This window comes from Astatotilapia calliptera, chromosome 19 (genome assembly GCF_964374335.1).
Source record: "Astatotilapia calliptera chromosome 19, fAstCal68.1, whole genome shotgun sequence".
In the NCBI taxonomy this organism is placed as follows: Eukaryota; Metazoa; Chordata; class Actinopteri; order Cichliformes; family Cichlidae; genus Astatotilapia; species Astatotilapia calliptera.
Genome location: NC_137440.1, coordinates 5,826,352 through 5,843,191, shown reverse-complemented (window position 1 = coordinate 5,843,191; position 16,840 = coordinate 5,826,352). Strand labels below are relative to the sequence as shown.

At 41.2% G+C, this 16,840-nt stretch overlaps 1 protein-coding gene and 1 long non-coding RNA gene across 2 annotated transcripts; both read right to left on the bottom strand.

The window, feature by feature from the left end:
* Positions 1-1,573: 1,573 nt before the first annotated feature.
* On the bottom strand, positions 1,574-7,044 carry LOC145422512 (uncharacterized). The gene is made up of 3 exons (XR_013903820.1): positions 6,033-7,044; positions 4,369-4,469; positions 1,574-2,544 (listed from the first exon to the last, which is right to left on the bottom strand). It is a non-coding gene; the product is annotated as an uncharacterized LOC145422512 (long non-coding RNA).
* A 212-nt stretch (positions 7,045-7,256) lies between these two features.
* On the bottom strand, positions 7,257-15,654 carry LOC145422509 (calmin-like). Its single transcript, XM_080293976.1, has 5 exons — positions 15,112-15,654; positions 8,185-8,280; positions 8,015-8,092; positions 7,740-7,832; positions 7,257-7,588 (listed from the first exon to the last, which is right to left on the bottom strand). The coding sequence occupies exons 2-5, from the start codon at positions 8,263-8,265 to the stop codon at positions 7,382-7,384; spliced, it is 459 nt and encodes a 152-aa protein (XP_080150102.1). The 5' UTR covers positions 8,266-8,280; positions 15,112-15,654; the 3' UTR covers positions 7,257-7,381.
* Between the last annotated feature and the right edge of the window lie 1,186 nt (positions 15,655-16,840).

Here is a 16,840-nt window from a genome sequence, read left to right as displayed (position 1 = left end):
CCTATTTCTCTACTGCCTCAATTCTCAAAAATTCTAGAAAAACTTTTTAATTCAAGATTAGAAAAATTCCTTGAAAAACATCAAATAATAAATGTTGGTCAGTATGGTTTCAGAACGCAAAGAACCACTTCAATGGCGATAATTGAGGCAGTAGAAGAAATTACTGATACACTGGATAAAAATAAATATGCAGTTGGTATTTTTGTTGATCTCAAAAAGGCCTTCGACACAATCAATCACTCAATATTATTGGATAAATTGGAAAGATATGGTATTCGAGGGAAAGCTGGTAACTGGTTAAAAAGTTACCTAACAGGTCGGGAACAATATGTTAGCATAGGGCATTACCATTCAGAGAAACTTGGTATTGCATGTGGTGTTCCCCAAGGGTCAGTGTTGGGACCAAAACTTTTCAATGTATACATAAATGATATTTTTGATGTTTCTCAAGTACTTAAACTCATACTGTTCGCAGATGACACCAACATATTTTTCAGTAGCGATGATTATACTGATCTTGTAATGACCGTAAACAGGGAGCTAAAATTAATAAAAAAAAATGGATGGACATAAATAAATTATCATTAAATATAAATAAAACTAAAGCAATGTTTTTTGGTAATTTAAAATATAATGTAGAATTACCAATTATCATTGAAGGTGTACCAATTGATAATGTGAGTGAAAACAAATTTTTGGGAGTCGTAATTGATAACAAAATTTCATGGAAACCCCACGTCAGACACATAAAAACCAAAATTTCCAGAAGCCTCGCAGTTTTGAACAAAGTGAAACCATACCTTGATAAAGATGCACTTCGTACTCTGTACTGTACCCTGGTTCTTCCATATCTTACATATTGTGTGGAAGTGTGGGGAAACACATATAAAAATACAACTAATCCATTAGTCACAGTACAGAAACGAGCACTGCGTATTATTCACAAGGCTGGTTATCTAGATCATACTCACAAATTCTTTCTTCAGGCAAAGTTACTTAAATTCCAGGATCTGGTTAATTACAATACATCCATAATTTTGTATAAAGCTTTTACTAAACTTTTACCGGCAAATTTACAAACTAGATTTGAAATTCGAGAAAAGGTTTATAATGTGAGAGGCTTTGGAGAATTCAAATTACCCAGAACTCGAACAACCCGTAAAGGTTTTTGTGTGTCTGTATGTGGTGTGAAAATCTGGAACAGTCTGAGTTTACAATTGAAACAATGCAAAAATATTCATAGATTTAAATTTCTCTACAAACAATTGATCTGGTCACAGTATACTCAATGATGCTTTTAGTGTGCTCTGTAATGTCTGTCCTCTTACCATTGCTGGTATGGATTCCAAAAAAAAAAAAAAAAAAGTGTGCGTATGTATGTACATATATGTACATGTGTGTGTAGATATATATGTATGTATATGTATGTGTGTTTGTTACTTGTAGTTATTACTGCCTGTTACCTGTGGTAATGCAATTTATAATTTATATATTCTGTATTCAGTTATGAAGGCTCTAATTGTTGTTTGCGAGCTGCCGCTTAGATGCTTGTATGTGCCCGGGGCTGTTGATGGGTCTGTATGCAATGATGGGCGTAGCTGCGGGAAGTTTATTGTTTTTTTTGTTGATGAGTGAGTATAGGGGTGGGATTTAATAAGTTTTCTTCGTCCCACTCCTTTTTCAGGCAATTTTTGTTTTTTGTTTTGTGCATTTTATGTTCAATATAGGTATTTGTTGTGCCTGAAAATGAACAAATAAATGAATGAATGAATGAATGATGTCAGCCTATTACAGTGCTACTGTGACAGTGTAGGGCATTGTAATGAAAAAATAAAAAGTGTGTTGTATAACTCTTTCCATCTGATATATTAGATCAATATGGTTTCTTGAAAGTGAAGTTGAATCTCAACTATGCTCTTGGGCGCTAACAATGAAGGTTAAAGTCAAATGCTTAGGAATGATCAGGACCCTGACCCGAGTTTCACCAAAAGAAAATCAGCTCGAGCTGTTATTGGCATCTACAATCACACAAAATTTGAAAATGATTCTTGAAAAATGTGAACACTAGCCTGTGTTCACAGTTTGTTTCGTATGTTTATCTGGTAACAAACAGATAAACAAATGAAACTGATAGCATACTCCTTCCCTTCAGGGGGAGAACTAAAGAGAGAGAAAAAAAATTACAACTGCTTAACACTGTTGTGCAAAACAGGATCAGGTTGTTGGGAAGAAGAATTAAAATGTTTTATTAACCAAATTCAGTTTTAACTAAGATCTGTGTTATACAGACAGTGCTTATTGTGCCTGTAATTACATCATAGGCCTGTTAAAATAATATCGGGGCCTCTGAATGTGCCAGACATTTACCTAATTTGTGCACTGATACTTAAAAATGCAACACATCCTGATGAGCTCTTGCTAGAAACATACATTATATCTTTCTGAGTAGCTTTCTCCTTCTGTGGAGTCCCATCCCTCCAGCAGCTCATCATAGGCCTGAACCAGCCAGCATGTCATTTCCTGTGCCTTACGGTCAGGTGTCACCTGGAAAGACACAATAAAAATTGAGTGGGTGAGGATGATCAAGTGATTCCAGAATTAAGTTTTACGTGATAATAATGTGGTCATAATGTGAGTGTAATGTAAAGTAAAAAGCAACACCAATCACCAGACACGTTACAGAAAGCTGAATGATAGCGCTAACTAAGTTGATTTTAAGCAGCGCACATACATAAGTTTGTTTTGGCTCCTTGGTTGTTCTTTGAAAATTCATATGAATATAGCAACATGTCACTTTGAAGGAGGCTGCCACCTTTACTGTTCACCTCTTCTCCTGTAAAAGCAGATCACCATCCTGTCATGCAGATCCTGTGGTGTGTAGTGTCTAGGGAACATAGCGTAGTACTGCTAAATTTGATTTGTTTCACTTATATACGCTTAAAGTTTAGTATTGTTAATGCATTTTCAGCTTTCTTTGTGAAATTCCAACAAACTAACTCACTCATATTCCTACAATCTCCCACTCCCACAGCAGAATCAAAAAGCAAAACACAATAGTTAAAAATAGAAAATATCTTAAGATGTCAAATGTCTACAGCAGCTACACTTTAACGTGGTGATATCCTGTCAGAAACCAAAGCTGACAGGTATTTTTATCTGATCTATCGTGAGGCGATTCCAGTACTGCTGCACCACCCCATGAGCGCTTTATTCTTCTCATGGGAGGCAAGAGAAAAACACCCTTGCTGTGGCTTTGGATCCTTTCCCAGAGAACAGGGCAAACTCGTTCAGTGTTGCATGATCAGTCCTGCCTTTAACCACCATGTGATTCGAAGGTAACTTTGGCTCGGAGCAGCTTAGTTTTAAACAGCAGTGTGTTAAGCATCCTCAGAATAAACAACTCCCCTGACGTGTCGTTACTAGATATAAACATCAGCAATAAAATCCATCGTTACTTGCGGGTACTACAAAGGGATTGTGCAGCTGATTGACATTGTGCTGTGATGATTGATTGTGATGGTTGGGTGTACCTGGCGGAGAGGTGAAGCAGAAATAGCAGGGGTGTAGTGGATAGGCAGGTTGATAGGAGAAGGACTTTTAGAAGGAGTCAAATATTGTGTCTAAGGAGGAAAAGGGGAAGGGGAAAGGAGAGGAAATACGAGGAGAGAAGGGAAAAGACAAGAGAGAAGTGGTCTTCTCAAACACATCAAATACATTTAGCTGACCTCAACTGAATGCACACACGATATTTGATTTCAGTGTAAGAAGAACAGAAAGTCTTATTTATTCTTAACAGTTATAACTGCATTAACCACGTGTGTTCTGGCTGATTTACAATAAAGCATGGAATGAAACATGAACAGATATATAAGAGTTACATTCTGTAGCAGCGTTTGCAGGGCATAAGGTGGCAGAGTGGTATCATAGATGAGCACATGATAGTGTGCCATTCAGAACAATACATTAATTGTTTGAATGGAAAACACACACACATCTGGGATTAAAAATACCCAGTTTTGTTGAAATAAACACTACATGTAAACTTTTACTTATTTGCATTCTATACTTAAAGCTAGTTGTAGTTTGGGCTTGCTTTGCGCTGAACTAATGCAGTTATAATGCAATTCAAATATATATTTCAAATATATATATATATAGAGAGTGAATTCTGCACCACTGGTTTAGATTGAGATCAGCATTACCACATGTTGACTTGGCACACAAAAGTAGGACTAGATTAGTAAAGGAGAAGTCTAAACTCTACCTGAACTGATTCTTAGACTTAAGGACTACACTAACAACTTTTCTGCAAATGTTTCTGCAGCGTAACCTGATGCCCTGTGTCGAATATAATAAACTCATACAGACCTGCATTTCTTCTTCTGGCACTGGCAGGTCCCTGGAGTACTGAAGGAACTGAGCCACATAAGTCATGATGGACTTCTCATCGGGGTCCCGAACGTCCACATCTGCATCAACATCAGAGTGCTCCATGATCAACTCCACATTGCAACACTACTTTGACATGTTTAGACTAACATCTGAGTGTGTTCTTGAAGCAGGTGGAGTTTAATACTGGAAGCTGAGGAATGGAGGTGTAACTCTTCTGTCTTAGAAACATGAAAGTCTGCTATTAAAGTAACAGGCAGAGCAGATGAAACAAATGAGGGTTTTATGTAAGGCTGAAGCAAACAAGCAGCAAGTGAGTCAGCAGACCGTCAGATCATCTTGCCTTTAGGCAAGCTGGGTATGGCTACACTCTGCATGCAGTTGCAAACGTGTAAACAGCAACACATTCTTTGCTGCTAGATATCTATGTGAGAAAAATATTTAATAAATCTGATCATGAAAAGAGTGTTTGTAGCAGGCGAAAAGGAGCAGAGAAATAAGCAACTGAGTGACCCAAAGGGAAAAAGCATAGCTTTCCTATAAAACTGATTAAGAAATCCTGTGCAACACATTGCCAAAGTGTGTGTCACTACTGATGATAAAACCATCATTGAGCAATCAATACTGGATATTTTCCCATACTTGGAGTTCTGGGTTGTTGTTTTTAACAAACTTATAACAATACATGTTTTTTATAATTATTGTGATTTTCTAAGTTTTTTTTTTTTTTTTAAAGTAATATATACGTAAAAATGCAATTAAACTTTTTTGGTTTAGCAACTTATTACAACTGTCGGGTGTAATGCGTCCCAATGCAATGGATTAATGTAATCACATTACATTTTTCAGTAATGTTGTAACGTAGGGCATAACTGTGCTGAATTCAGTAATTACATTATAGCTATGATTGTGTCACCGCCTGTGTTAAAAGGTTCATCAGTTACAAACTGATTTGCCAGAACAAGACTATCATACGTAGCCAGCATGTTATTTATATAGTGCCAAATCACAACAACAGTCATTTCAAGGCATTTTATATTGAAAGGTAAAGACCTTACAATAATATCTTCATTGTCAAAAACCCAGAATAATGTTAAAGCTGAGCACATGCTGACCCCAGCCAACAGGCCGGACCCCGGATTTCAACAGCTGACAAAGACAGTGATCAGCAGTCAGGCTGCAGCTTCTGTTTCTACAGCAGAATCAGTACGGTTCCCTTAATGTCTCCCTCGGACTGGGATTCATCTTTGCTTTGTGTTGTCAGTTTTCTGTTTATATTTAAAGACTAAAAGAAAGAACGTTTGTGTGTCTTCATTAGGATTTGTGTTGGTAGCCTAAAGGTTTATATGCCTTTTGCTGGTAATTATGTGCAGATTTCAGGTCAATTTACTGACTAAGGCAAAAGTAAAGTAAAAAAATAGTTAAAAGTAGCGTAACGAATTACTTTCTCTGGGAAGTAACGTATTGTTATTACTTTTAAGAAACGTAATGAGTGATAGAAAGTGCTTAAAGACACACAACAAAGCATTGAATGCATAGGAGAATGTGCTTGTATAAGTGTGTTCTATAAGTAGCACTCTTGTTGCCATTTCGTATCTGTTGTCATAAAGTGCATTTTGAACTAATCGAGTTCTTCCCCTCACCATCAGGCTCCAGCAGTCGGGGGATCCTCAGCTCTTTCTCTGCAATACGGAAGGCTTCCTCCAGGTTCTGTTTGTTGCTTCTCGTTCTGGCCTTGGATAGGTCCACCAGGTCAGGCCGCAGAGCATACAGGATAGCCAGGAAAACCACTCCACTCCTCCAGCTAGCCTTGAAGTCTTTTACGTTTACTGAACAGCCAGCTCTGAAGGAAAGAAATTATTTTATTACTTTTGTAATAAATGCACTTCATAATACTTTCATGTCATAAAGTATAGACTGGCACGAGTTCAAGTTCAGCAGTTCAAGTTCAGCAAAGTAACAAAAGATTAAATCAAACAAGAAACAGCAAGATTAAAAGATAAAATGCAACCAAAGATCAGAAAATACATTTTTATACAAGAAATGTGTTCACAAACATTTATTTCATTTAAAAAAATACATATTTACGACCTATTTACAATAAAAATGTGTGAAAATGTATTTACATTGATATTATTCATCATCTCCAGTCCTATGTGACTCCTTCTGTCTGAGTCTTCGCGTATGGAACCCACAGTACTGGGTCAAGGAAGACTTTAATGTATAAAATATACATATACAGTAAATGTGTTCAGTTTTTTCATGCAGTCTTTATGCTGTTACATAGCCATTGCTCTTTCAAGGCAAAAGCACCAGGATTCTGTAATATTTTGAGCATTTAGAAATAAATACAGAGACTGGATATGTAACAACGAATCAATGTCCCACTCTTCACATAGTAAAGTCCTGATCTGGATTTGGTCTTCAGCCCAGACCTGGAAATGAGTAATAATTCCCAAATGAGGATACATCACTCACACATCATACACTTGGCTCACAGATGACAAGGGGCTATGATCTACCAATATATGTGACTCTATTGTGTTAGTAGACCTTTCTGCACTGAATCATACTTCTTATTAATCTCTGGCTCAATTCCACAGCATGTCTTTGTCCTGTCTTCCTTCTCTCGCCCCAACCGGTCGTGGCAGATGGCCCCGCCCCTCCCTGAGCCTGGTTCTGCTGGAGGTTTCTTCCTGTTAAAAGGGAGTTTTTCCTTCCCACTGTCACCAAAGTGCTTGCTCATAGGGGGTTGTTGGGTTTTTCTCTCGGTCTATTATTGTAGGGTCTACATCACAATATAAAGCGCCTTGAGGCAACTGTTGTTGTGATTTAGCGTTGTATGTACTTATTCGAATTGAATTACATCAGTGTAACCCATAATTTCACTACACATGTACGGTGACAATAAAGGGGTATTCTATTCTAAAAACGCTGCTAAATACATTAAGACGCCTGTTTGCCAAATATTACCATTCCCTTGATCAAGTGCTTACTTGTGGCACTGCTCCCGGACCCACAGCAACAGTGCTTTCTTGGCAGAGACTCTAAAACGATGATGTAGTGGTGAGCCTCTGGGAGGAACTGGACTGCTGCTAGCCGAGTGGCTTGAGAAGGTGGAGCGCGTGTCAAGACTGGCCAAAGACTCCATAGAGGACTGACGGGAGTCAAAGGTGAGGGAGCTCGCCAGCTCTTCGATCTAAAATAACCAAACGCCAGTTTGAGTTTTACACGATAGATTTACATTTGGCATTTAGCATGAGGAAATAAAAACCTCATCAAAACCAAAGTAATAAGCAATGCACAACAAAATGGACAACAACAGAAAAGGGGAAGAAAAACAATCTTACATGATACTGAAGAATGATAGTCCATATAAGGCCCAGGATGATGGATGGTTTTCCATCAATAATGTCAGGAATGTGTATGTTAACTAGCTTTATCTGGGGAAAAGGAAAACAGTTTACAGTTTTTCACAGATATTAGAATCAAAATCTAAACATGAAAGTCTGATGGGGAAAAAAAGTGTTTGTGTAATCTTTAATTTATTTTTGTTCAATACCAACAATACAGTTTTCCGAATAAAGTTGGTGGTAATATTAAGCCCCTTTAAAAGATTGTTTACCGATTTCTTCTTAAGAAAGGAGAGAGCCTTCTCGATGTTGCTCCTGTGCTGAAACATTCCCCTGCCTCTCTCCCGACTCTGAAAACCACAAAGAGGTGAATCACTCAGATCACAAAAGTTCTTAGCTGTTGGTTGGAAAGCATGAAGCATTAAGGTAAAACTGGACTTACGATGTGCAAGCCACTCATCACCTCCAGCAGGTCCAGCAGTTTGGAGCCATCACGGAAATCATTGAACAGATCTACAACCATGCACGGTGGCCTCCTCTGTCACAAATATACATTTTGTTTATGTTATTTTACAGCAAGTTTCTAGCCAAGTAGCTTCCAAATCACCTCTTATTTTGACTACAACCTATGTGAGCAAAATCAACAAATGAAAATAATATATTTCCAGTATTTTATTCTAGATGCATGAGCTAAATATATATATGTATATATATATATATATATATATATATATATATATATATATATATATAAAAAACACCCAGCACGCCCCTGCGGGCGGTTTATCCTTCAAGCTCGGGTCCTCTACCAGAGGCCTGGGAGCTTGAGGGTCCTGCGCAGTATCTTAGCTGTTCCCAGGACTGCGCTCTTCTGGACAGAGATCTCCGATGTTGTTCCCGGGATCTGCTGGAGCCACTCGCCTAGCTTGGGAGTCACCGCACCTAGTGCTCCGATTACCACGGGGACCACCATTACCTTCACCCTCCACATCCTCTCGAGCTCTTCTCTGAGCCCTTGGTATTTCTCCAGCTTCTCGTGTTCCTTCTTCCTGATATTGCTGTCATTCGGAACCGCTACATCGATCACTACGGCCGTCTTCTTCTGTTTGTCTACCACCACTATGTCCGGTTGGTTAGCCACCACCATTTTGTCCGTCTGTATCTGGAAGTCCCACAGGATCTTAGCTCGGTCATTCTCCACCACCCTTAGGGGCATCTCCCACTTTGACCTCGGGACTTCCAGGTTATACTCGGCACAGATGTTCCTGTACACTATGCCGGCCACTTGGTTATGGCGTTCCATGTATGCCTTGCCTGCTAGCATCTTGCACCCTGCTGTTATGTGCTGGATTGTCTCTGGGGCATCTTTACACAGCCTGCACCTGGGGTCTTGCCTGGTGTGATAGACCCCAGCCTCTATGGATCTTGTACTCAGAGCTTGTTCTTGTGCTGCCATGATTAGTGCCTCTGTGCTGTCTTTCAGTCCAGCTTTGTCCAGCCACTGGTAGGATTTCTGGATATCAGCCACCTCCTCTATCTGCCGGTGGTACATACCGTGCAGGGGCCTGTCCTTCCATGATGGTTCCTCGTCTTCCTCCTCTTTCTTGGGTTTCTGCTGCCTGAGGTATTCACTGAGCACTCGGTCAGTTGGGGCCATCTTCCCAATGTATTCTTGGATGTTCGTTGTCTCATCCTGGACTGTGGTGCTGACACTCACCAGTCCCCGGCCCCCTTCCTTCCGCTTAGCGTACAGCCTCAGGGTGCTGGACTTGGGGTGAAACCCTCCATGCATGGTAAGGAGCTTTCTTGTCTTTATGTCAGTGGCTTCTATCTCCTCCTTTGGCCAGCCTATTACCCCAGCAGGGTACCTGATCACGGGCAGGGCGTACGTGTTGATGGCCCGGATCTTGTTCTTACCATTCAGCTGACTCCTCAGGACTTGCCTGACCCTCTGCAGGTACTTGGTGGTTGCAGCCTTTCTAGCGGCCTCTTCATGGTTCCCATTTGCCTGCGGGATCCCCAGGTACTTGTAACTGTCCTCTATGTCTGCAATGTTGCCTTCTGGTAGTTCAATCCCCTCAGTTCTGACTACCTTCCCTCTCTTTGTTACCATCCGACTACACTTCTCCAGTCCGAACGACATTCCAATGTCATTGCTGTATAGCCTGGTAGTGTGGATCAGTGAATCGATGTCTCGTTCACTCTTGGCATACAGCTTGATGTCATCCATGTACAGGAGGTGGCTGACAACTGCTCCGTTCCGTAGTCGGTATCCGTAGCCAGTCTTGTTAATGATCTCACTGAGGGGGTTCAGGCCTATGCAGAACAGCAGTGGGGACAGAGCATCTCCTTGGTAGATCCCGCACTTGATGGTGACTTGTGTTATGGGCTTGGAGTTGGCCTCTAGTGTTGTACGCCACATCCCCATTGAGTTCCTGATGAAGGCTCTTAGGGTCCCATTGATCTTGTACAATTCTAGGCATTCCAGTATCCAGCTGTGGGGCATTGAGTCATAGGCCTTCTTGTAATCAATCCAGGCAGTGCACAGGTTGGTCAGTCTGGTCTTGCAGTCTCGGCTGACTGTTCTGTCTACCAGTAGCTGGTGTTTTGCACCTCTGGTATTCTTGCCAATTCCTTTCTGTGTCCCACTCATGTATTGACCCATGTGCCTGTTCATCTTAGCCGATATGATGCCTGACAGGAGCTTCCATGTAGTACTGAGGCAGGTTATTGGTCGGTAGTTGGAGGGGACCGGTCCCTTCTTGGGGTCCTTGGGGATCAGGACCGTCCGACCTTCGGTTAGCCATTCCGGGTGTCTCTCGTTAACTAGCAGCTGGTTCATTTGTGCTGCCAGACGCTCGTGGAGTGCAGTTAGCTTCTTCAGCCAGTAGGCGTGAACCATGTCGGGCCCTGGTGCTGTCCAACTCTTCATACTGGAGACCCTTTCTTGGATATCTGCCACTGTGATGGTTACTGGACCCTGTTCAGGGAGGTCGCTGTGGTCTGCCCTCAGATCCACTAGCCACTGAGCATTGCCATTATGGGTTGCGTCCTTCTCCCATATGCTCTTCCAGTATTGCTCCGTCTCCAGCCTCTGTGGTGCTGTTCTCTTATTATTGTTCCCTTGCCACTGAGAGTACACCTTTGCTGGTTCTGTGGAGAACAGCTGGTTTATTTTCCTGCCTTCTATCTCTCTGGTGTACCTCCTCAAGCGGCTGGCCAAGGCTGTGAGTCTTTGCTTGGCAGTTTCCAAGGCCTCAGGTATGGACAGCTTGCTGTATTTCTTATGCACCTTCTTTGTCGCACCTTTCTGCAACTCTGTTAGTCGGCTAACCTCCCTCCGTGCTACTTTGATCTTGCCCTCTAGCCTTCTTCTCCATGGAGGGTACTGCCCCTTGTGGCTGTTCAACTTGTAGCCAAGCATCTCACTGATCACTGCTGCCGTATTGTAGATCAGCCTGTTAGTGTCGGTAATAGTGGTTGTAGGTATTGTCCGTAATGCTGCATTAACATCATCTAGCAGACCTTCTGAGGGTACTTCACGTAATCTTGGTAACCGGCTACGGGAGATCCATGTTTCAAGCTTGGCCATTATCCTATTTTTCAGGTCAGTTCCTCTCGCACTCAACGATCCTTCTCCGACGCCCTGTTTTCATCTCTTGCCCACCGATGCCTTCTTGTTCCAGTAGCCCACTTTTCGTCAGGGTGCCCTGGTTCCTCAACACCTGACGCGGACCTTGTTGATCCGGGCGACGTCCGAGCCGGCATGCCTTCATATTTATCTGTCTCGCTCATGTCTGCGGTAGGCTCGCTTAGCATAGGGGGTCTAGCCTTAGGACCCTTACTGGATACAGACGCCCCAGGCAGGAATCGAACTTGCGATCCTGGGTTCCAAAGGCGTGTAGTCTAACCACTACGCTATCCAGCTGCATATATATATATATATATATGAACAAATACATAAAAACGGTTACTCAGAGAAAGTTATGTATGAAAATATGTTGGTAACACAGAAATCACAGGAATTTGGAAATAATTTCAGGGATGATGCTTCTTAGTAATTATGTAAAATGTTGATGGGACATGTGCAGATATAACTGGTGGAGACCAGTTTTGTAATTTTGCGTGACTATATGACTTTATAGCATGACGCAGTTTTCGAGGCATTAAAGCCAAACAAATTAGTTAAAGTTTAAAGAAAAGACAGCTGTTTGTTGATTTCTTAGAAGTTGACATTTTGAGCATGGGGACGTTTCTCTAGATAATGATGTGTACTGTATTTGCATAGTCATAGTCATGGGCATTATTATTGATAAAATCTTACAGATACACTTAACAGGTTTAATAAAGAAACAATGAATGGCATTAATAGCAAACACTGTACAGTGGATCTGGCAAGTATTCACAGGATTCCACATTTTTTCATGTTCCAGTCTTATTCCAAACTGTAAGAAATTCATTTTTCACCTTGAAATTGTACAGAATACTTCATAGTGACAAAGAGAGTTTGTTTTAAATTCTTGCAAAGGTATTACAAATAAAAACCAAAGAAGGGGTTAGATCTGGATTCTTGATGGGGCACTCAAGGTCATTCACAGAGATTCCCAAAGCCACTCCTTTGACATCTTGGCTTATGTGCTTAGGGTTGCTGTCCTGTTGGAAGAACCTTTGCCACAGTCTGAGGTCCAGAGCGCTCTGGAGCAGGTTATGAGCTAGGATGTCTCTGCACATTTCTTCATTTATCCCTCAACCCTGACTGGGTTTCTAGTTCCAGCTCCAAACAACATCCCAACAGTATGATGGGTCCACCACCATGTTTGACTGTAGGAATGGTATTGGTCAGGTGATGAGTGCTGACTGCTTTCCTCCAGACATGACGTTTGGCATTCAGGCCAGTTAGCTCATTCTTTATTTCATTAGACCACAGAATTTAGTTTCTCATGGTTTGGTGGTTCAAAACTTGGAGCCCACTGTGCTCACTGGAACCTTCAGTGCTGCCGAAATTTTTCTGTACCCTTCCCCAGATCTGTGGCTCAATACAATCCTGTCTGGGAGAACTATAGAGAATTCCTTGAACTTCAGGGCTTGGTTTGTATTTTGACATGCACTGTCATGCATTCTAAATCATGTCCACTGACTTCATCAACTGCATTTACCACACGTGGACTCCAATCAAGTTGTAGAAACATCTGACAGATAATCAGTGGAAGCAGGATGCATCTAAGGTCAATTTAGAGCGTCACGGCTCGTTTGCTTGTTTTGTTTGTTTGTTTTTTTGTTTGTTTTTTAAATTGCAATAATTTTAAGCAAACGTTTTTACTTTGTCACTATGGGGTATTATGTGTTAAAGGCGTTAACATTAAAAATAAGTCAAGCGCTGTCAGTACGTTCCAGATGTGCAGATCCACATTCTGTGAGAACACTGGCAACACGTTTAGGCAAGTGAGATAATGTTATGTTCTAAATTGTGTGACAGTGTTCAGTATGAATGTGATATAACAACACACAATAAACTGTACAACTGTGTTTACTGACAACAATGTCAATAAAAACATCCAGGATTACCGTCAGGGATCCTGGGTCTGAGCGACCCAGGATCCCTGAGCAGTTATGGACTAATATTATAATATATATTTTGTATTGCTGTCCCTCGTTATCCCTGCTTGTGTGTGTGTGTATGTGTTTCTGCGGGCGCCTTCAGGCCTGGTGGGTGTGGCCCTGCTGGCGGACTGGCCACACCCGAAGCCACACACCTGCTGCTGATCAGGCCTCGTCGGGGGAGCTACTTAAGAGAGTCTTGGAGCTCCCACCGACGTGGGATCATTCCATGAAACTCCACGTTAGTCCATCCAGTTGAACTGAGTTAGTGTGTGTATGCCCGCGGTTATATGTGTCCTGACGGCTGCGTCTATTGTGTCCCCAGGAGAAGTGTGGAGCGCCAGACAGCAGCCAGCACGAGGGGTGCTGAGACACGGGAGCGGAGAGCACTGAGACACGGACTATTCACGGAAAGACACGACACGGGAGTCAGGGAAAGCACGGGGATTTATTGTTGTTTTGTACCATACACTGTAAATAAACGCACTGTTTGTACATAGAGCACCGCGCCTGGGTCCTCCTTCCCCACGCCTCCCACGGTTTGCCATGCCAAACCGTGACAATTTCATGGATTACTGACTACCTGACAGGCTGCAGTATTTTCCTAGCTACAGTAAACCAGATGATTGATTGAATGTCATACATAATTCTAATTTCCATTCCCAAACCAATGCCCTGTGTCATGTTGATCAAGTCATAATTGACTTGCTAATAACTGACTTTCTATTATGTACTCCGATCCCGGCATAAAAGGTCACTTTTGAATTTCTAGGAGGACACAAAAGTTTCTGCACCAAATATTATTCACACGTGATACACATGTGCATGGTTGTAATGTGAGGTATAATGTGACCAGCCCCAAAAGGATCAACAACTATTTCCACCATTTAGCTTACTGGCAAAGTTCCCACCATGCCGGACCTTTGGTTGGGTGGATTAGGTGGGTGTGTTTGGTGGGCCGTCTGTTGCTGTCTGTCTGTGTGCTGTGAACCTTGCTTCTTAATGCTATATTTGTGTATGCAGCCACCACTCTACTGTCCTCCACTGTGATATTTACAGCTGACCTTCACTATGAAGCAGAAAGAGTCTGTCTCTGCTGAGTCATGTCAGGGGACAGAACCTTTACACAATGCATGTGTTTGACAGCTTTCCTATAACATCTCGCCTCCTTGAAAAGTTTCAGAAGATGCTTACAGTGGAAGTATAATGATTTGATTTTAGCAACTCTTGGACAACTTTTGTCCATGGTGGATCTTTGTCATGAATAAGCTGAAAGTTTACTGAAAGCGAGCCATTTTACTGCTACTTGTGCTTTTCTTTCCATGACAGTTGAAGGGTGCAGTACTGACAAGGTCACTTTGCTGTCAGGAACGTGCGCTTCATATATTATCCATGCAGTATGGAAAAATATGTCTTTTCAAAGGAAATGCACATGACTAAAACTAGCTGCATGGTACTACGTAAAACACAAATACTAATATAAAGGAATCATAATCTTTAAAAGTCATTAGTGAGAACAATATTCAGGACTTTTCATGTTTTCTGCTTCTTCTTTTAGTCTGACAAAGCTAATTATGTGAGAGTGACCAATGGACTCACTGTGTATAAAGTTTTGGGAAAGCATTTTATGTTTGCATGTTACAGTAGACAAATTCTTCAACACGCTGCAGTAGTTTTATGCATGGTTTCTTTCTATTGTGTGCTTGTATCCAGCACACAGTAGAAAGTAAGTTCATCCTTCACACATACTGTTCACACATTTAGGCCTCACCTTTGCCAGCTGAGCATTGACCCAGTTGGTGAAGGTCCTCTTCTGAATCTGTTCTTGTTCCACTGTAGGAAAGGAAGAATCACTGCATTAACTTAGACATTTAAACAACAAATCACAAAAGCATCATATCTTGGGAAAGGGAGCCATAATGCTCCCCACGAACTGTTTAGACTGAGAGAAAATGAGAGTTGGCACAGTTCCTTGGACTGCTAATATTATAGGTCTCTTTGGTTAAGAGAGCATGGGTCAGGTAGAAAGAAAGTTTAAGGCTTTTCAAAAGAAAGTTTTTTGAAAACTCCAGGATCTATATTGTGTTGTTTACTATAGGTTTCTTCAAGCCATGACCACAGGTTTATAGACAGACAGTTAGTTGTTGTCTTGAAGGAGATTAGTCAAATCTGCATAGAAAATAAGTAGGTGCAACGAGAAGCCTATGCTTAGCATCCAAGTGAAACTGAAGGACATGGTATCTTCTCAGCTATAATCCTTTAGAGCACTCTAAGTCTCACTAATTAACACACTGTATCTCTTTTTCTCCAGTTTGTAACAAGTAAGTAACAAATGTATCATACATAGTTCATGTTGTGGTCAAAAGTTTTCATCACCTCATCATGGACATGAATGTCATGGTAACTTTGAGCTTTTAATGATTTTGTTTGAATTGTTCTTTTTCCATGGTGGAATGACTGTACATCATACATCTTTATTGACTTTTATAAACCATGAATTGCGTGCACAAGCTTGAATTTGTTTTGGATTTTCCCCACCGGGTCCATGCAGGGTCACAAATATTCAGATAACAACACTAATAATTGGTTACATTTACACCTAGATTGCAAATGTTTGGTTACCATCAACAAGATTCGGACATAACTTTGGCTGATTCTTAGCAGAACTGGCATGTTATTTAAAATGGTTGAGTTCCTGATGTGGAACAGGCTTTTAAGCATAGTGCATACATTTTCAATACAGTTGAGGTTGGGGCTTTCCACTATTCCAGAAGTATGATGGTGCCATTTCTAAACAACTACAAAGAGCTTAACTCACAAGACCCAAACAGTCATTCTCAGGTAAGAAGAAATTAGTTAGGATTTTCAGAAACAACCCAAGACCCATTAAGGCTTAAGCCTGCCATGAAGTGGAAAGTGCTAGAACTTCAGTATTCCTGTGACAGTGAAGGCAAGTTTTATATCACCATAAACTGAGAAGGTGTTGACCAAGAAAGAAAGCCCTGTTTTAAAATCAACACCGTCAAGTTTGACTGAAATTTAGAGCTGCCCAATGTACCAGAACCAGCTGGTTCTGGTACATTGCACACAATCAATTGCATGATGAGAGGCCTACCTCCAAAGCCTTTTGTTTCACCTCATATCAATAGCGAAACAGTTGAAACTTGAAGACAACTGGGCAGTGACAGCAGGACATTGATTGCAAAAACACATCAGAACTGGTTTTGGAATGGATAAAGCAGGTTAACATTACACTTTTGAAATGGTCCCAACCTTGAACATTTCTGCACTATGCTTGAAAACCTGTTCAATATCAGAAAACCAACCAATTTAATTGAACCCTGCCAATTCTACCAAGAAGAGCAGACAGATATCTAGCCTGAATTATGCCAGAAGCCTGTTTATGGCTAGCAAGAGGATCTGGTTAAGGTGTAGCTTGCTAGGAGACATTTATCCAAATATTACTTGAGCTGTTTGTATACTCCAGACTCTGTATGTAT